General features: G+C 47.2%; 2 protein-coding genes across 2 annotated transcripts in view; one reads left to right on the plus strand and one right to left on the minus strand.

Moving 5' to 3' along the window:
* Positions 1 to 21367, minus strand: part of LOC144669307 (carnitine O-palmitoyltransferase 1, liver isoform-like) — a 534090-nt gene that overhangs the window by 322687 nt on the left and 190036 nt on the right. The gene's annotated exons all lie outside the window — the stretch shown is intronic.
* The window catches only part of LOC144669333 (testis-specific serine kinase substrate-like), a 30505-nt gene continuing 9414 nt past the window's right edge, over positions 277 to 21367 (plus strand). Inside the window, exons 1-7 of the mRNA XM_078531696.1 lie at positions 277 to 452; positions 4241 to 4457; positions 5644 to 5721; positions 8725 to 8808; positions 9629 to 9700; positions 12110 to 12387; positions 13962 to 14156. Of these exons, the coding sequence (XP_078387822.1) occupies positions 277 to 452; positions 4241 to 4457; positions 5644 to 5721; positions 8725 to 8808; positions 9629 to 9700; positions 12110 to 12387; positions 13962 to 14156 (1100 nt within the window). The remainder of the gene's footprint in view (positions 453 to 4240; positions 4458 to 5643; positions 5722 to 8724; positions 8809 to 9628; positions 9701 to 12109; positions 12388 to 13961; positions 14157 to 21367) is intronic.

The following is a 21367-nucleotide window of genomic DNA, read 5'->3' on the forward strand; positions in this document are numbered from 1 at the left end:
CTCTCTATGTTCTTTCCACTGTTATGAGATTTGCTTCTGCTATCGAGACCCATCGTTCTCTGTGTTGTTTCTCTTCCTGTGAGAAAGGGATTCTCCTGGGCCGTTGATGGAGGCATTCCTTACCAGAGCAAGTACGGAAAATGTGAGGCGAGTTAACCCACCGATTAAGTCGAGTGGATCTCTTTCCAGGCCACGCCCATCCCAGCTCGCTGCCTTGCCCCGCCAGCCACCTCCTCCCGCGCCCGCTCCAGCATCGAGACAGTGAGGCCTCGAAGAATGACGGAGATTGTCTTCAAAACAATCTGGCAGTCCGACGAGCTGAGCCAGCTCCGGAATACCAGTCAGGAGCAGATCAGATGCAAAGGAGACATGTCAGGCGTCAACCTCGAGCACACGAAGAAAGAAAAAAAATGGCTCTTCACCAAGAAGAAAAAGTCCGTCTCCTTCCACGGGTATTAAGTGGCTTTATCGACTCACTTTGATGGCTTCTAAAGTTCAATGATGCTAAGCAGCCGTTAGGCTAAGGGATTTTTGTGCAGGGTAAATAGATGACTGTTCTCCCTTTTGCACACAGCAGCCATGTCCAGGTTAGGTTCCTACTGCAGAACAAATTTCGACCTACTCTACAGAGCAGGGTTACTGATGCCCAAATTGAATTCCCCAAATTGGATCGCACCATCAGGCAGAGATCACTTACACCAAATTTCCACCCATTTTGCACATTTCTGCAGGGCAAATGCGACAAAAGGTCCCCATCGTGATTCTTTTTGAGCGTTGCTGAAAAAAGAGACATGTTAAAGCTTTTCGTCTTGCACTCATCAGGACACTCAATATAAGGGGAAAACAACAATTTATACTGTTTGTGCCTGGTTTAACTTTCAAACAATGTCTGTCAGTCACCATCACTGGTGAATTCTCCATGGCAACACTTCTTCCAATCAGAGTCCACTTGCCAACTAATCAGCACTCTCTTCACATACAGTATAAATTGTTGTTTTCCCCTTATATTGGTATTCTTGCGAAGTGCCCTGATGAGTGCAAGACGAAAAGCTTCTACATGTCTCCCTTTCCAGCAATACTCAAGTCTTGTACTACCAAACAGTTATGTAATTCATTTCTTTCTCTATTCTTTCATGGGATGTGGACATCACTGGCAAGACCAGCATCCCTTATTGCCCTTGACCTAGTGGCTTGGTAAGCCATTTCAGAGAGCAGTTAAGAGTCAACCACATTGGTGTGGGGTCTGGAGTCACATGTAGTCCAAACCAGGTAAGGACGGCAGATTTCCTTCCCTAAAGGGCATTAGTGAACCAGGTGGGTTTTTACGACAGATGGTAGTTTCATGGGTCACCATCACTGAGACTGGCTTTCAATTCAAGATTTATTAATTGAATTTAAATTCCACCAGATGTTGTGGAGGGATTTGAACCCATGTCTCCCCACAGCACTAGCCTGGGCCTCTGGATTACTCGTCCTGTGACATTACAACATCGTCTCCCCAGACTCAGGTGCAGGGAAATCCGGCTAGAAATTTGTCAACGTTTTCGCCTGCGTTTCTCCAACTTTGGCCATTGGATCCATCTCTCTTTGACTGATTTCAAACACTGGTTCTCAGCTTCTTTCCATATCTCTCTACCCCCTCTTTCTGCACAACGTACTTGGATGTCTGTTGAACCTGTCCCTATTTTCTGTCTCAGTGACTGGCAACTTATGATCCTCCATTTCTTTCGCTCCAGCCTTGCCGTCTGTGGCTTCAGTCATTTAAGCTGTAAGCTCTGGGATTCCCTTCCTTAACCTCTCCACATTAGGGTCGTTATGGCATAAAAGGAGGCCATTTGGTCCATCGTGTCCATCTAAGACCCCCCTTAAAGCCTAGCTCTTTGACTAAGTTTCCCATCACCTGTCCTCATATCACCTTCTTTGTGCAAAACCTATTTCTCACTATCTGGGAGTAAACTGCCCTTAGAACCCAAAATCCAGGCTAATTTAGCTTCACTCCAGCCTCAGAAACGATTCCTATAATGCACACGCATGACATATTGTCAATACCTGCATCCTCTGAGTGAGTCTGTCTTTCAATATCAATTCATGCAATTTTATGCTGCCACAGGTTTAATTTCCAACAATTTGCCTTTAAATATCTGACTTTATAACAATAAAAACATATCGGTCTTTTTGACTCGCTCTATCTTTTTGACCAATCTGGGGAGAATCAGCTTTTTCGTTTGTGTAAAACCTTTTACCCAAGTTTGAATTCTGTTCCCTTAATATGTCTGTTCTACCTATCCGGCGCCTGTGTGGGTTCACCAACGGGGGTACACTGCCACCTAGCGGTCTGTGTGTTATATCATACCCATCAGCTAAAATAGCAGCTTCCCTTATTTTAAAATATTTATGGTTTTCTAGATGTGTTCAAATAGCTAGTAGGATGTACACTTGCTCCCTCAGCCTCAGTGTAAGGCGCTAAAGAAATGCAAGTCTTTCCCCTTTCCACATCCTAGTGGGAGCAGGAGTTATAACAAGGAGCTAGTTATTTGAACACACCCAGAAGACCATCAAGGTTCTAAAATAAGGAAAGCTGCTATTTTAGCTGATGGGCCCCAAAGCACTTGAACAGCCAATGTAGCACTTTACAAAGCGTAATCACTGTTATACTGTGGGTAAATGGGGCAGCCAATTTGTGCACAGAAAGCTCCCACAAACAATAAGGTGACAATGACCAGATAATGGGTGAACCTTCCAAGCAGTGGCAACCATTGGATGACCACTCTGGTCCTATTTCCTTTGTACAATGTTGGATCTCCGCGTTTCTGCCCCCAACTTCTGAATCAGGCCCCTTCTGAAATGTGGAGCACGTCTGTTCTCGGAGTCCTTCCTCACAGTGCAGGATCATCAGGGGAAGCCAAACCGGGCCACCTTTTTATGGCACTAGCTGCTGTTTTTTGGTAAGTTTTCATTCACTAACACAATGATAAGCTTCGGGGCATTTAAATAGCTCTTCAGTGCGTTAGTGAATGAGCGTGAGTGAGGTTAAATGGGCAGAGTGGGTAAAGGGACCGGGTAATAGGTGGCAGGGTGGGTAAGGTGCCAGCTGGGTGATTAGTGATGTCAGGTCAGCTCGGGTCAGTGGGGGAGTTGGAGGGTCGGAGGAGAGTCAGAGGGTCGGGGTGTCAGAGGGGGGAGCCACAGGGTCAGAAGTGAGTTGGAGGGTCAGAGGGGAGTCAGAAGGCCGGGGGTCGGAGGAGGGGTCGGAGGATCATGAGGAATTGGAGGGTCGGAGGGAGTTGGAGGGAGTCGGAGGGCCGGGGTTGGGAGTCAGAGGGTCAGGGGAATCGGAGGGCCGGGATTGGGAGTTGGAGAGTTTGGGGAGGAGGGGAGATCAGAGAGTCAAGAGGTGTGTCAGAGGGGCAGGGGGTGAGTTGGAGGGTGGGGGTTGGGAGTCAGAGAGTCAGGAGATGAGTCAGAGGGGCGGGGATTAGTCAGAGGGTCGTTGGGCAGTCGGAGGATTGGAGGGCGGGGTTGGAGGGGAGAATTGGAGGATCGGAGGGGGAGTGTCAGAGGGTCGAGGGAGTTGGAGGATGGGGATTGGGAGATGGAGGGATTGCCAGTGGGGAGTCAGGATTGGGGAGTCAGTTGTCTAGTTACCCAGGAGTTAGACATGGATTTTTTCTAACATTCCCTGGGAACTATCCCGGTTAGTGAGTCGGAGCTCTCCAAAGTTTCTGACTCTAACTCAGAGTTGGAGACTTTTTCAGAGGGCCCCCAGGAACAGCGGAATTGCCTATTGGAAGTTGAAACGTCCTGGGCAATTCCCACTGAGTCCTTGTGTTGGGGTTCCCGAGGGGTAAGTCTGGAGACTGGAAGACCTGGGTCAATCCGTTTTAGCAATGTTGACTGAGGGATAAATATTGGCCAGGGCACTGGGGGATTTCCCCTGCTCTCCTTCAAAATAGTGCCATAGGATCTTTTACATCCACGTGAGCAGGCAAATAGGGTAGACTCAACCAAAAGACAGCACTCAGTCCTGCACTGGAGTGTTAGCCTAGAATTATGCTCAAGTCTCTCCCACTGAGCCACAGCTATAACAGCTACCCTTGCGACAGATAGAATCTTAGGATCTCATCTCTTGCCCATTTCAACAAGGGATTTGAACATGACTGATAAGAGAGCTAGGGGCAAAATGGAAGGCAGTAATCTTCTCCAAACTATTAGTTTGCTACCTTAATTTTTATTTCCCTAGGACTGAACGCAATAAGATAATTGATGATGCACAGCTCTCCTGTCCAGAGCTGAGGCGATCTGCTGCATCTACCAACGTGTCCGCCCTCAACTTATCCTGTGACAAGGAGTCTACCGATAGTGCTGAGAGTTTGGATTCCAGGAAATGCCAGTCTCCAGTCACGGGAGCAGAAGATATGAAGGTGCCTTGGGCCAGCAGGCAGCTCAGTGTCAGTCCGGTAGGTTTTTGTTAACCAAACAGAAACAAAGAACGTCCAGAAATGGTGCCAGCAAAGGATGAAAACTGGAAAATATAGTGCCAGGTACAAGCTCCAGATTCAGGCTGTGAAGGCCTCACAGGGAGTCCTGTAGTTGTAGGCCTCACGGTGGGGCCTGTACCTGTGAGGGCCACACAGGGAGTCCTGTAGCTGCAGGCCTCACCGTGGGGCCTGTGCCTGTGAGGCCACAGTGAGTCCTGTAGCTACCAGCCTCATAGTGATGTCTATGCATTAGTAATAAAAATATCCAGATAAAAGGCTGTTTGACCAACAGTCAAAAATCATCCAATCAGATGAGGAATAGCCTATGCACTTACTGATTGGTGCAGGGAGGTGGTTTGTCACAAGTATGAGCATGTTAGGCAACCAATAGCGGGGGTGTGGGGTGGGGCAATTGGGGGCAGGAGATCATGTGATGTCATCTCCAGGAATACATCCAACCAGAGTTGGCAACCCTAACCCTATGTGATGTCTTCAGTCAATCTGATTGGCTGCAAGCACTCAAAACATTTGGTTTAATTTCTGAAGCCAAAAGGGGTGTGGCAAAATCTTTAACACAGAAAGTTAGCACGCAGCCACAGTGAGCGATTAGGAAGGCAAATTTACTACAAAAGGGATTGGAGCACAAAATTAAAGAAGTCTTGCTACAATTATACAGGAATTTGGTGAGACCACACTTGGAATACTGAATGCAGTTTTGGTCTCCATAAGTAAGGAAGGAAATCCTTGGGTGGGAGGCAGTACAGCGAAGGTTCATTAGACTGGTCGCTGGGATGAGAGGCTGAGTAAATTGGGCCTATAACTCTCTGGAGTTTAGAAGAATGAGAGGCTGGGGAATCTAGAACACAGGGTCACAGTCTCAGGATAAGAGTCGATCATTTATTGCGAGGAGGAGAAATTTCTTCACTCAAAGGGCTGTGAAACTTTGGAATTCTCTGTCCCAGAGGCTTGTGGATGCTCCACTGTTGAATATATTTAAGATTGAGATGGACAGATTTTTGGTTCCTTGGGGAATCAAGGGATATGGGGAGCCGGTGGGAAAGTGAGATTGAGACTAAAGAGCAGCCTTGATCATATTGAATGTGAGGGGCCGAATGGTCTACTACTCCTGCTCCTATTTCTCATGTTCTTTCCTTGCGACTTGCAGTGTGCAATCTTTCTGGAGAGGGTTGAGAAGAGTAAAAATGCTACTAACACTTTGAAGGAATACACTCGAAAACTAGAGGTAAGCAATAAGCCAGAATTAAAATTGATCCAAATCAGACCATTTAGTAAATTCTAGGAGTGACAAATTAAGAGTGTGAAGGCAGGTCTGACAGGGACTAGAGGAATAGAATTCAAAAACAGAAAAGCTATTGTAAGCTTGTACAGAACCTTGGTTAGACCACACTGGGAGTATTGTGCTCAGATTATATCTCAATATTACAAGAATAAAGAGGCATTGGAAAAAGGGCAAAAAGAGATTTACAAGGATTACTTGGTGTGAAGGGTGATATCAAACACAGAAGAATTGAACCATTGAACGCTACGCTGACCACCCAGTCATTTACATCACCTATCCATCTACTCTCCTGCCTGGAATGATCTGTGAATCCATCATTTATTGGCTAGGGAGAAAGGAGATCTTGTTAAGAGAAGACTAGTTGATCCAACAAATCCATCCCTCTTTGATTGATCTTGACTGCCAGTTCCCAACTCCTCCCATATGCCCCTTCCCCTCTTTCTCTACACTGGGCTTACAAGGATAGGCAGTGTAGCATTCAATGTAGCATTCAAGACTTAGAAGGACTGAGAGGTTATAACAATCAGGAGAGATTGAACCTTTCTCCAGGAAAGGGAAGGCTGAGGGGTGACCTGATACAAGTCTTTAAAGATTGTGTGAGGGTTTGATAGGGTAGATGTAGAGAAAGGGCTTCCCTTTATGGGGGAGTTCAAAGCTGGAGGCAAAAATATTTAAGATAGTCACTAATAAATTCAATAGGGAATTTAGGAGAAAGTTTTTTTACCCAAAGAATGTGAAACTTGTTACCACATTTCTTTTTCTTTATTCTTTCATGGGTTGTAGGCGTCACTGGTAAGGTCAGCATTTGTTGCCCATCCCTAATTGCCCTTGAACTGAGTGGTTTGCTAGGCCATTTCAGGGGGCAGTTAAGAGTCAACCACATTGCTGTGGGTCTGGAGTCACATGTAGGCCAGACCAGGTAAGGATGGCAGATTTCCTTCCCGAAAGGGCATTAATGAAACAGATGGAGTTTTACAACAATGGGTAATAGTCTCGGTAATGGTGACCATGAAACTAGCCTTATATTCCAGATTTATTAATTGAATTTAAATTCCATCAGCTGCCCTGGTGGGATTCAAACACATGACCCAAGGGCATTAGTTGGGCCTACTAGATGACTAGTTCAGTGACCTTACCGCTACGCCACCGTCTGCCCTTAATGAAGTAGCTGAGGCAAATAGCACGATTGCGTTTAAGGAGAAGCTAGATAAACACATGAGGGAGAAACGAATCGTAGGACATGTTGATAGGGTGAGACTAGGAGGAAGCTCTTGTCGAGCGTAAATGCCAGCACAGATCAGATGGGCCGAATGGCCTGTTTCTGAGCAGTAAAATTCTGTCATTCTAGTTCTGAAATGCATGAGTTAAACTGAATCTGAGGGGCAAAATGAGCCTCATGTACAATTTGAGAATTGGATTTTCAAACTCCCTGTACTTGCTGCCTGCAGTGAGCGCCTAGGCCCCATACAACAACAACTTGCATTTCTATAGCGCCGTTAACCGAGTAAAATGTTCCAAGTCTCTTCACAGGAGCGCTGCCAAATAAAATTTGAGACTGAGTCGCAGAAGGAGATATGAGGATTAGGAGCCCAAAAGCTTAGTCAAAGAGGTAGAGAGGCAGAGGATGTAACGAGGGAATTCCAGAGCACCTAGGGCCTTGGCAGCTGAAGGCATGGTGACCAAGAGTGGAAGAGTGATAATCAGGGATGTGCAAGAGGGCAGAATTGGAGGAGGGCAGAGTGTTGTGGACTGCGAGCCAATGAAGGTCATCAAGCACATTGTGGGGTAGATGGGTGAACGGGACTGGGTGCGAGTCGGGATATGGGTAGCAGAATTTTGGATGAGCTGAAGACGAGAGAGCTTGGCGTCTGTGCCAATTCTCTAAGGAGTGGGTGTCAGTCATCATATTATCTAATCTCAAAGAAAGGCCGTAGAAATGATGATTAGAAGTAGGTTCAACAGACAGCTAAGCGCAGTGTAGAGAAAGAGGGGAGGGGGCATATGGGAGGAGTTGGGAACTGGCAGTCAAGATCAATCAAAGAGGGATGGATTTGTTGGATCAACTAGTCTTCTCTTTACAAGACCTCCTTTCTCCCTAGCCAATAAATGATGGATTCACAGATCATTCCAGGCAGGAGAGTAGATGGATAGGTAATGTAAATGACTGGATGGTCAGTGTAGCGTTCAATGGTTCAATTCTTCTGTGTTTGACTATGTGAGTCTGGTAACTGACCTATGTTCACTGTGCTTGATTGGTTAAGTCTAGGTGTGGACTCAGAGAAAAATAAATAGAAACCCAGAAGCCGCTAGAATCCGAGCTGAAAAATGGAGTAGACATGTATAAAACTCTGTAAATAAGGTTCCTGCACACTTAGAACTTAATGTCATCTCTGCATAGCTCTGATGAAAATCAAATATATAAAATACACAACAGGCAATGCAATAGGGTCAGTTAAATGGACGATAAAGACTGAAAGACAAAGTAGAAAGTTTTATTAATAGAGTTAATTAATGAGTAGTATATGAGCTGTAGCAATTGTTGGGTACAGTAGCCCTGATGGTTCAGTAGGTAAATAAACAGCTTAGTGTGGCACTGGGCTACACAGCTTCTGGTTTGTCCTGAGATAATTGATGCCAGCCAAGTTGGCTTCTTCATCCTAGGAATAGAGGAAGGGGAAGCTCAGCCAGGAGACGCCTTGATAATCGTTGATCAGAGACCTCTGAGGAAAGGGTGCCAGTGTACGTATCGGGTGCAGTAGAGTTAGGTTGTGCTACAGTGATTCTCCACCTCCTGGGCACCCTAGGCTCACAACCCAAAAAAAATGGTCACTCAGTCACCCACCAGAAAGGAGAAAATCAGAGACAAAAATTAGAGGTAGAAAAAAAAGACTGAAGCAAGGGAATGATGGGCAGTTAATTAACTTGGCATCTGATCATTGTCAATAGGGAAAACACAAGAAGCTGGAAAACTTACTAAACAAGCTGGAGAGTGACAGAAGAACCATCCTGTGTAATTCATTATTCCTTGAGGTACGGTGGTGCAGCTAAAAGAAAAAAGACGTGTATTTATATAGCAACTGTCACAACCTCAGGACATCCCAAAATGCTTTACAGTTAATAAAATACTTTCAAAGTGTGGTCCTGTAGCAAACCTGGGCATGTTATATTTACAGATGTGTTAAGGCAACCCAGCGTCGCCTTCACCTGAAATAATTGGCACATTCTGTTAACAACAACTTGTATTTATATGGCTCCATGCAAACACCCCCACGGCCAATCAGGGTCAACTTGCCAACCATTTTCACCTGTAATGTCAATTGTTGTAAAAACAAAAAACTACTGCGGATGCTGGAAATCCAAAACAAAAACAGAATTACCTGGAAAAACTCAGCAGGTCTGGCAGCATCGGCGGAGAAGAAAAGAGTTGACGTTTCGAGTCCTCATGACCCTTCAACAATTCTGTTGAAGGGTCATGAGGACTCGAAATGTCAACTCTTTTCTTCTCCGCCGATGCTGCCAGACCTGCTGAGTTTTTCCAAGTAATTATGTAAATTGTTGTGTTCCTTTGAAATTTGGCATTCTTGCATTTGTCCCGATAAGCGCAAGACAAAAAGCTTCAGCAACATGTCTCTCTTTCCAGCAACATTAAAGCTCTGTGTTCCCAAGTGACTTGACAGCGATTTCTCACTTTGGGCAGCCACTCTATTGTTGTTGCATCATTTAAGTACCAGGATTGTGGAGATAATTTGCCCCAACTGATTAATTGGTTGAAAGGCCAGCTGGTTACTTTACCGACTGGTTAGTTAAATGTTTGACTGGCTGCCTAACCTGTTCCTGATTTTGTCACCAGGAAAATTGTAAACAGAGGCCGACAGCGGAAGTAGTGAATGATACCTTCCAGCAGAAGTCACTGGCTGTTGAAGTACGTGGCAAGAGTTTGCTGAGCTACGATATGTCCTATCTCTAAATGTATTTATGTTGGTAAAGGTTGAGTGCCTATTGTGACTGATGCTTGTCTGAAGTAGTGCTTCGGTTCATCACAGGCACTGGCACAAAGTAGAAGGCAGCGAATCAGTCACCCATTTTTTGCACTGCACGCGATTTTTCTCTCCTTTTCCTCTGGTAATCCCCGAAAACGCTTCACAACCAGCGAAGCACTTTTTGAAGTCTATCCACCGTTGCAACGTTGGAAACGTGACAGCCAATTGGCGCACAGCAAGATCCCACTTGTACCGAATTGGAAAGCACTATGTTTCCATGTATTAAGTCCTGTTCACCTCCCTGAAAAGGTCTTGAGGTTTAACTGGATTGTGCAGATTTTATTTTTAGCTTTGAGGTATTTTAACTACTTTTGGCTTAAATGACTGTAAACTCAGCAATATGATAAATGGCCAATGTGTTTCTTTCAATGTTAACTGAGGAATGAGTATTGGCCGGGACACTGGGGAAAAACTCTGCTGACTTTGGGTAGTTCCATGGAATCTCTGGTGTCCACACACAAGAGGGAAAAAGAGTCTTTGTTTAATATTTCATCTGAAAGGCAGTACCTTCAACAGTTCAGCACTCCCTCACCACTGACATTGGGAGTGCCAGCCCCGGCTATGCACTTGTGTCTCTGGAGTGGGACTCGAACCTCTGACCTTCTGCATCAGCGGCAAGAATGCTACTCAGTGCTACCCAGTGGCAATAAAAATTGGGCAGAGTATAAAACAGGCTGACTCACTAACACTCAAGGTCAATTGATACTCCTGCGTGTCTTGACCCATCACAGATTGAATATCAAGATGTGTGTTCTGTTCTTAACAACACAAGCAAAAGCTACCTTTGTGTTAACAGGATCCAAGCCGGTTGGTGAAGTTGAAACCAAGGCACAGAGCTTTTCTTTCTTGAGTTTATTGACTTGTTCAGTCTCACAGCTCTCCTCCCGCCCAACCCAGTGTCCCAGCTATCCCCTGTTTAGTCTCTCTTAAAAGAACAAATGATCAAATAATAATAATCAAAGAGGGTGATAGCCCCTGTTGGGGCAGTGTAACTAAAACAAAAACATGAAAGGAAACTTACAAAATCAAATCAAAATATTGTCTCCAGGGGTGTTGATGCACCCTAGCCCCCACAGTGCCCACCAATCGTGGAATGTCCCCTATTTATATGCTCTTTTTAAACCAATAAAAACAAATAAACTAATGAACTAATTAAAAGCTCCTTAAGGGGTATCCCTATTTATACTCTTTTCAGTAAAACCAGATCAATAAATCAATAAATTAAACAAAAATCTATAAACAAGAGGGGATGACAGCCCCTGGTGGAGCACCGCAACAAAAAATCAAAGTGTCAAAGGAAACTTAACTAACTAACTAAACCAAAACATCGTTTCTGAGGGTGATACTCTTTCGAGTTATCAACAGTCACAGATTGCAACTCTTTCGAGTACAATCACAGTTCTTGGTTTCCGGGAGTGGGACATGAACCCACAACCCTCTGATTCAAAGGCGAGGGTGCTATGAACTGAGCCACAGCTGACACCTCTTCTGAGGGTGATGATGCACCCCAGCCGCTGCGATGCCCATTGATTGAATATAAATTGCATTTATATTCCACCAGTTGCTGTGGTGGGATTTGAACCCATGTCCCCAGCGCATTAGCCTGGATCTATGGATCACTAGTCCATTGACATTACCATTACTATGTGCACCAGAGCCATTTTCACTAGGCCTCACTGTTTCAGGCCTCGCCAGTAGATTGTTCCCAGCATGTGACCTTCCACCAGGGTGAGAATTGGTTGCGATGAGTTTGGGTCAGGGAGGAGATAGATCACCATGGCTCCCACTTCTGGTGGCCATCCAATTACCCTTCCTGGAATTAGAATGGTGACAGATTTAAGCTTGGCTGAGGTGACCTCCAACACTTGCAAACACATGATCATCTAGATGAGGTAGCAGAGAATCTAAGGGGATGGCTTTGAAATAAGGGGTCTTCCATTTAAATCAAAGATGAGGAGGAATTTCTTCTCTCAGAGGGTCGTTAATCTTTGCGGTTTGCCACCCCAGGGAACAGTGGAGACTGGGTCATTGAATATGATCCTGGCTGAATTAGATAGGTTTTTGATCTACAAGGGAGTCAAGGGTCATGGGGGGGACAGCAAAGAAAGTGGAATTAAGCCCACAATCAGATCAGCCATGACCTTGTTGAAAGGTGGATCTGGCTTGAGGGGGCAAATGGCCTATTCCAGCTACTATTTCTGACGTTCTTATGAGAGGGGTGATAAATGCCCTTTTACGAACATACCATGTAGCACTGTAATGAAGTAAATTAGTCATTCCCTGTCTCCCAGGAGAAACTGAAGAACCTGTGCCAGAAGCATGACAACTTGAGGAAAGAGTCGGAGGATAGGTTCGCTGGCACTTCCGAGAGGAAAGCTGGAAGACAACCCGGCTCCGGCAACCCGCCGCTGCAAATATTGGAACAGATCACACGGTCAATAAGTGACTTGAGACAGGTGCTTACATCACAGTTAAACGAGATTAAGGAAAAGAATAACTTACCTGGCACCTCATCGAATCACGGGGAGAAAGAGCCAGACATCTCACCGATTATGCTAGAGACCGTGAGGTGGGCCTTGTAGTGTTCAATGGTTTAATTGTTCTGCGTTTGATCATGTGAATCTGGTAACTGATCTATGCTTACTGTGCCTGATTGGTTAAGCCTGGTTGTGTTCAGAGTGAAGTCAACAAACACTACAGCAGCTACTTCAGCTGTGCAGTAAACATAAATGTGGATATTTTGTGATTGCAGATATTTTAAAGCACTGTAAATAAACCTGTTGCGCACTTAGAAACTAGAATCATCTCTATATTACTCATACCAAATATATTCACGGGGTCTATGAGAGAGGCCTCTACTGGAAGGCCTGCAAGGGAGGTCAGAGTCAGAGGGACTGCAAAATAGGCCTGTGTTGCAAGTACGTGAGGGGGGCCTGTGCTGGGAGTGTGTGGGGGGAGCCTGTGCTGGGAGTGTGTGCACGATGCCTGTGCTGGGAATGTGATGGGGAGGCCTGTGTTGGGAGCATGCGAAGAAGGTCTGTGCTGGGAGTGTGTGGGGGGAGCCTGTGCTGGGAGTGTGTGCACAAGGCCTGTGCGCGAGGCCTGTGCTCAGAGTGTGTGCGCGAGGCCTGTGCTCGGAGTGTGTGCGCGAGGCCTGTGCTCGGAGTGTGTGCGCGAGGCCTGTGCTCGGAGTGTGTGCGCGAGGCCTGTGCTCGGAGCGTGTGCGCGAGGCCTGTGCTCGGAGCGTGTGCGCGAGGCCTGTGCTCGGAGCGTGTGCGCGAGGCCTGTGCTCGGAGCGTGTGCGCGAGGCCTGTGCTCGGAGCGTGTGCGCGAGGCCTGTGCTCGGAGCGTGTGCGCGAGGCCTGTGCTCGGAGCGTGTGCGCGAGGCCTGTGCTCAGAGCGTGTGAGGGAGGCCTGTGCTCAGAGCGTGTGAGGGAGGCCTGTGCTCGGAGCGTGTGCGCGAGGCCTGTGCTCGGAGCGTGTGCGCGAGGCCTGTGCTCGGAGCGTGTGCGCGAGGCCTGTGCTCGGAGCGTGTGCGCGAGGCCTGTCTTTAAAAAAATTCTCAAAATTGAGGTTCATTTTAACACCTCGTAGAGTTAACCTGAAGTTAATATTGTTGTGTCTTTTGCTGTGCATGATAACAATCCATCCTCTTGGTTAGCTGCAGCACCTTTGAAATCTCCAGCTTTTGCCTGGCTGCTGTCTTGAAAGATGCCATTAAATTAGAGCAAGTCTCTCGGAGGGAGATCAGGGAGCTTTTCAAAGAGTAGACACCTGAAAGTCTGGGGGAGACAATTGGCACGTTCAAGACTGAGATTGGTTGATATTTTAGGTAAGGGTGTTGTGATACAGAGAAAGGGCTTGTAAATGGAGCTGAGATACAGATCAGCCATGATCTCATTGAATGCTTGAGCAGGGTCGAGCAGCTGAATAGCCTCATCCTTGTTCCTATTAAAAGACTGACAGCAATAAAGGATTGTGCTGATATTTCAGGATGTGGTGAAGGGTGGAAACCTAAAGTCAAGATTGTTTGGAGAACTATTAACAATAATCGCTGTATCTGAGGTTCTAGTGTTAATGGGGCAGCTCTTCACCAAAGCACTCCTTCAGGATAATAAACCATGCGGCTGTGTTTATACGCAGGGAGAGCCTGGATAATGTCATTGACAAGTATCAAAGCAAAACCGCCCAGCAGCGAGACAGGCTAAAGATCCTGAACCAGTTTGATGGCAAATTTGAAGCCTTTAACCAGCAGTGGGAGCGTACCCAGAGGGAGCATCAGCGCACAACACAGATGATCCAAGAACTGAAAAGAGAGGTCGACAGTATTGCTAATACGTGAGTATTTTTTAACACGCGAGTGCCTTTCCTTCCTCTCTCCCCTCATGTGCTGGACGTGCTGTTATATTGACTTATACTGGAATGTTAGTTCCCAGTTCCTTTGGGCGTTGTTAACAATTTTCTTTCCAGTCGCTCAGTAGTACAGAGTTTGAGGATTGCAGAAAAAAGAGACATGCTGTCAAAGCTTTTCATCTTCCACTCATCAGGGCAGAATCACAAGAATATCAAATCTCAACATAGGACTTAGGAGCAGGAGTAGGCAGTTTGGCTCTTCGGGCCTGCTCCACCATTCAATAAGATCAGGACTGATCTGGTTGTGGTCTCAACTCCACTTTCCTATCTGCCCCCCCATAACCCCTGACCCCCTTGTCTATCAAAAAATCTGTCTAACTCAGCCTTGAATATATTCAGTGACCCAGCCTCCACTTGTCTCTGGGGAAGAGAATTCCACAGACTAACGACCCTCTGAGAGAAAATATTTCTCCTCATCTCCGTTTTAAAAGGGAGACCTCTTGTGTGTCCCCTAGTCTCCCCCACAAGTGGAAACATCTTCCTGGTATCTACCCTATCAAATCCCCTCAGGACCTTAGATGTTTCAGTAAAATCACCTCTCATTCTTCTAGGCTCCAATGGGTACGGGCCCAACCTGTTCAACCTTTCTTCATAAGATAAGCCCCTCATCCTGGGAATGAGATGAGTGAATGTTTTCTGAGCTGCTTCTAATGCAATTATATATTTTTTCAAATAAGGAGACCAAAACTGTACACAATATTCCAGGATGTGGTCTCAACAATTAAGGCCCTGTACAGCTGCATTAAAGTGTCCTTACTTTTATTTTCCACTCCCCTTGCTATAAATGCCAACATTCCCATTTGCCTTCCTAATCACTTGCTGTATCTGCATACCAACCTTTTCTAATTCATACACCAGGACACCCAGATCCTTCTGTACCACCAAGTTCCGCAATCTCTCTCCATTTAAATAGCACACTGCTTTTCTATTCTTCCTGCTAAAGTGGACAAGTTCGCATTTTCCCACATTATACTCCATCTGCCAAATTTTTGCCCACTCACTTAACCTGTCTAATCTCTTTGCAGACTCTCTATCTCCGCAAGACCAGCTTACTTTCCTACCTAAAATAAAAGCAAAATACTGCGGGTGCTTGAAATCTGAAACAAAATTAGAAATTGCTGGGAAAACTCAGCAGGTCTAGCAGCACCTGTGGAGAGAGAAACAGAGGGCCGAATTTAACCCTCAATGGGCGAGTGGGCCCTACCGGCTCAGCAGCAGGCAGGCAGCCGACCTCCGCCGCCGAAATGGGGCCCGCCGCCATTTTGAGTGGGCGGGCCAATTAAGGCTCGCCCAGTGGCCTGCCCGACAGGAAGCGCTATGCCCCTCCTGTTCTGTGTGGGAGGGAATCCCCATCTGTCAAAGTGCGCACTGATCCCTGAGGCAAAGTCCTGTCTCAGGGGGTTTACCGACAGATAAGAAAAGTCAAAAAATAGAGAAATATTAAAATTAACATGTCCCCCTCATGTGACAACGTCACAGCCTTAAGCTTGGACTGGCAGGGTCTTTAACAAGGTCTGAAGGCTGATTTCGCTGTCTGCCCACCTTCCTGAAAATTTAAATGGACCGGGATGAGGTCGGGAGTTCCTCCCGACGTCAGTTTCCCCTCGGCGAGCGGGCCCCGCCCCCAGATCACCAAGGGGAAAATCCTTCAGAGAGTTTTTCTCTCTCCACAGATGCTGCCAGACCTGCTGAGTTTTTCCAGCATTTTCTGTTTTTGTTACTTTCCTACCTATCTGGGTATAAACAGCAAATTTAGCTATCATACATTCATATGATCCCTTCATCCAAGAAATTAATGTGGAATGCAGATAGTTGAGGTCCCAACACTGATCCCTGTGGCAATCCACTTGCTATGTCTTGCCAGCCTGAAAAGGACCCATTTAGCCCTACTGTTAGCTAACCAATCCTTTATCTATATGTTACCCTCTGCACCACATAATCTTATCTTGTGTAGTAACCTTTGATGTGGCACCTTATAAAACGCCTCCTGGAAATCCAAATACACCACATCTACAGGTTCCCCCTTAACCACCTTGCTTGTTACTTCCTCAAAAGACTCTTAATAAATTAGTTGAACATGATTATTTCAAAGGGAGCAACAATTTATACTTCATGAGAAGAGGGTGCTGATTGGTTGGCAAGTGGACTCTGATTGGTAGAGGTGTTGCCATGGGGAATGCAACAGGGAACAGTTAACTTTCCTTCTTATAGTTCAGCCCAGTCAACATGAATAATCTTTAGAAAGTCATTCACATGTTGTCAATGCAGTGGCTGGTGGGGGTGGGGGGTGGGGTCACTATACTGTATTCTGATCCAGAGGGACATTGGGAACAAGAGGAGGCCATTCCCAAACCTGCTCTGCTATTCAGTTAGATTGTGGCTGATCTGCACCTCAATTCCATTCACCTGCCTTTCCTCCACATTCCTGGCTACCTGCACCCAACAAAAAAAATCTATTGTGGTCTTTAAAATGTTTTTTCACTTGTCTTAATGTCCCCTTATGCGGTCGATGTTAAAGTTTGATGATTCCTCTTGTGAAGCGTCTTAAGGTGCTTTACTATTTTGAAGGCGCTACATAAATGCAAGCTGTTGTTGAGGTGAGGTTTTGCATTTCCCATTATTTGATGTCGGAGTTGACCCCGAGACTAGCTTCCGACCACATTCCCGCACCATCACTAAGGCTTCCAATTTCCGTCTGTAAACTGACTCCACCCCTGCCTCAACTCGTCTGTGGCTGGACCCTCATCCACGTATTCTTATCCTGTTGTTGGGATGTGGGTGTCATTGGCAAAGCCATCATTTGTTGCCCCTCCCTAATTGCCCTTGAGAAGGTGTTGGTGCATGAGCCACCTTCTTGTGCTCCATGTGGTGTAGGTACACCCACTGTGCTGTTAGGGAGGGAGTCCCAGGATTTTGACCCAGTGACGGTGAAGGAACGGCGATATATTTCCAAGTCAGGATGGTGAGTGTCTTGGAGGGGAACTTGCAGGTGGTGGCGTTCCCATGTATCTGCTGCACTTGTCCTTCTAGGTGGTAGAGATCACAGCTATTGTTACCGCTAGACTTGATTGTTCTAATGCAATCTTGAGCAACCTAATTTCTATCTTCCTTAAACTTGACTCATCCAAAACTCTCCTGCCTGTGACCTAACTCGCACCATTCATCCACCACCCCTAAGCTCCCCTATACTGGCTCCCGGTTAAACAATGCCTCAATTTTTAACATTCCTACTTTTGTTTTCAAATCCTTCCATGGCCCTCGCACACCTCACTATCTCTGTAATCTCCTCCAGCTACAACCAACAACAACTTATATTTATGTAGTGTCTTTAATGTAATAAACCATCCAAAATGCTCCACAGGAGTGCAATGGAAGAAAATATGGCAATGAATCCCCTGGGATATCTGTACTCCCATAATGCATCTTAGTATCCGTGATTTTAATCACTTCATCATTGGCAGCCGGGCCTTCAGCTGCCTAGGCCCTGAGCTCTGGAATTCCCTCCCTACAACTCCCAGCCTCTCTCTCCTCCTTTAAGGTGCTCCCTAGAACCTACCTTTTTGACCAGATTTTCGGTCACCTGTCCTCATATCCGCTTATGTGGATTAGTGTCAAATGTTTGATTGGTAACCCACACATTCAGGGGTTTTGTAGCGCAGCGGGCACTGTCCCTGCCTCTGAGCCAGAAGCTCTGGGTTCAAGTCCCACCTCAGGTCCTGGTGGTCGAGGAAGGTACGTGTACATAATGTGGCCAAACAGGTTGATTATCAACTTCAACTCCTCCCAACGCACAATCATTCCGCCACCAATGGCATCCCGGTCGGCCATGTGATGGAAAGAAAATTGGAGCCTCTGCCATCACTATCCATAGCTCCAGACTTGCTTGTTGCCATGGCAACTCGGACTCACTGAGTGAAATGTAACCCACCGCCAATGCTCCCATGAAGCGCTGTTGGACAAAGGCGCTACATAAATTCAAGCTATAATTGTTGCGTTTTTCTTCTCCTTGTTCTCAGTTGATAAACATCGAGGTACCAGCAATTCACAAGGAATTGGCTAACACAAAAATACATAGGTTCCTTTATTAAGGATTTGAGAAGTGGGAAGCAATATTACACAGCTGGAGATCTTGTACAAGTGCCCAAGGCAGTATCTTCCTCAGAACAAACTGAGACTAAGGCTGGATCATATGATACATCACAGAACCTCCGATCTCCCGATGGTCATACCCCCCCCGCAAGATGCCCCTCAGAAGTCTGAAAGCACCAGCTATGCGGGAATTGCCTGGGAAGTTTGGACTTCCGATGGGCAAGTCCCCTGCATCCGGAACCCTCAGAAACTCCGACTTAGAGTTGGAGACTTCAGATGGTCCCGACTCAAAGTTAGAAGGATTAACCAATCCCAAATCCCAACCCCAGCCCAAACTCCAGCCTCAGTCCCAGGCAGCTGTGAAGGACGAACTTGTGGAGTCAGTCAGAGACAACCCAGGAGCAACCAATCTGCACCAGAGCCCAGCAAACCTCAGCCTGTTGCAGTCTCGAAAGGAGAGGCAGCTGGAATGACAGCTGTCAAGAAAGAAACTGCGCCATCATTGGGTGGGTACGGTGAGCCTCCCCGCAAAAAAGTGGGGCAGCCCAGTAGTCTGTCCCCAGCCGCTGCGTCATCAGTCAGCTCCAGGGGAGATAGCGCCAAGTCTACCAGCCTGGGGCAGCGAGCAGATGCCAAGCGGAGAAGAGAGCCTACTTCTGAGATGGAACCAGAAGCAAAGTGGATGAAGTTAGGAAGGCCAGCCCCTTGTTGCGTTTAAAATGCCCCCCATATAAATTCAACAACCCTATAGGTGTTGAATTTATTGTTCCAAAGACTGGTCACTTTTCTGTCAGATTTGTCCTACATGAATGAAGGGACAGCCAAAGTCACTCACTGTGGCACTGTGTTACACTACAAGGATATGGAGAAATATTTCCTGGGTAACTACACTACTAACCTCCCGTCTCCCCACTGGAGACCCCAACTACCCTCCCGACCATCCAACTACCCCACTGAACCCCCCCGACCTGACTACCCCTGATACACCCTATCCCCTCACCCATCAACCTGCTACCCAACCCCTCACTCACCCACCTGCTGCCCTACCCCCTCACCCACCCACCTGCTGCCCTATCCCCTCACCCACACACCTGCTACCCCACCCCCTCACCCACCCACCTGCTGCCCTACCCCCTCACCCACCCACCTGCTGCCCTATCCCCTCACCCACACACCTGCTACCCCACCCCCTCACCCACCCACCTGCTGCCCTACCCCCTCACCCACACACCTGCCGCCCTACCCCCTCACCCACCCACCTGCTGCCCTACCCCCTCACCCACCCACCTGCTACACTAACCCCTCACCCACCCACCTGCTGCCCTAACCCCTCACCCACCCACCTGCTGCCCTAACCCCTCACCCACCCACCTGCTACCCTAACCCCTCACCCACCCACCTGCTGCCCTAACCCCCTCACTCACCCACCTGCTGCCCTAACCCCTCACCCACCCACCTGCTGCCCTAACCCCTCACCCACCCACCTGCTGCCCTAACCGCTCACCCACCCACCTGCTGCCCTAACCCCTCACCCACCCACCTGCTGCCCTAACCCCCTCACTCACCCACCTGCTGTCCTAACCCCCTCACTCACCCACCTGCTGCCCTAACCCCTCACCCACCCACCTGCTACCCTAACCCCCTCACTCACCCACCTGCCTCCCTAACCCCTCACCCACACACCTGCCGCCCTATCCCCTCACCCACACACCTGCCACCATACCCCCACCCACCCACCTGCCGCCCTAACCTCTCACCCATCCACCTGCCACCCAACCCCTCACCCACTTACCTTCTCTCCGTAGTTTTTCAAAGTGGCTTTGGGACCTTTAAACTTACCGGAATACAACAGCCAGCGCCGTCAAAAAGGGGGCTTTCTCCGACAATCCTGCCCTACGAAGGAAGGACACCCAGAACAGGTACACTCCCAGAACAGGTATACTCCCAGAACAGGTACACTCCCAGAACAGGTACACTCCCAAAACAGGTATACTCCCAGAACAGGTACACTCCCAGAACAGGTACACTCCCAAAACAGGTATACTCCCAGAACAGGTACACTCCCAGAACAGGTACACTCCCAAATTCTGAGGGAACCGGATTCGGAAGACCAGGTGAGAAATGTGGAGCTCTGGTGCAACATAAGTGAATGGGAGTGGAGTGGCAATCCGATAGTGATTGCAACTCCTCAAAGATTCAGCCCATTGTATCATTTCCCTCCAGTGATGCGTACAGAAAACATGACCACACCCACTTAAAGGTGTACCACAAAATGACCACACCCACTTAAAGGTGTACCACACTTAAAGGTGTACCACAAAATGACCACAGCCACTTAAAGGTGTACCACACTTAAAAGTATACCACAAAATGACCATGCCCACTTAAAGGTGTACCACAACATAACAACACCTACTTAAAGGTGTAGCACAACAGTAATAGTCATGCATAGTTTCTGTGCTACAAATGCTAGAAACATGTAACCCTGACTAGATACCATCCTCGAATTGAGGGACAGCCAACATCGACATCACTGTAAATCCTAATGTAACACAGCACATTTGACTCAAGTTCACATTTGGAGTAAACGTTCCCAAATTCCTGACCCCAGTGGCTGAAAGCATTGCCTGCTGTAGTCCTGACTTTTAAAAAGACCAGAAAGCTTCCAGCTTTAATCCCTGGCCTATGCTGATAGCGGGTCTCAGCTGGAGTTCTGGTGGTGGTAACAACAACTGCCCTGGAGCTAGGGGAAGAGGGGGAAATAATTAGCCAGGATTTCCACTCCCATTCACTGACTCCTGGTGGAAAGTTCACTTGGATGTCGACAAGAGGAGGTTCCGGCTCAAGTGTGATGCACTCAGCAGTTGAATAGTCTGTTGACATGCGCATGATAAATGGCCGCCTGGCAAGGGGAAGGGAATATAAAAGTAGGGATGTTTTGCTACAGTTGTACAGGGCATTGGCGAGACCACACCTAGAGTACTGTGTACAGTTTTGGGCTTCTTATTTTACAAAAGGACAGAATTAGAAGCAGTTCAGAGAAGTTT

This window comes from Cetorhinus maximus, chromosome 29, assembly GCF_964194155.1.
Source record: "Cetorhinus maximus chromosome 29, sCetMax3.hap1.1, whole genome shotgun sequence".
Lineage (NCBI taxonomy): Eukaryota > Metazoa > Chordata > Chondrichthyes > Lamniformes > Cetorhinidae > Cetorhinus > Cetorhinus maximus.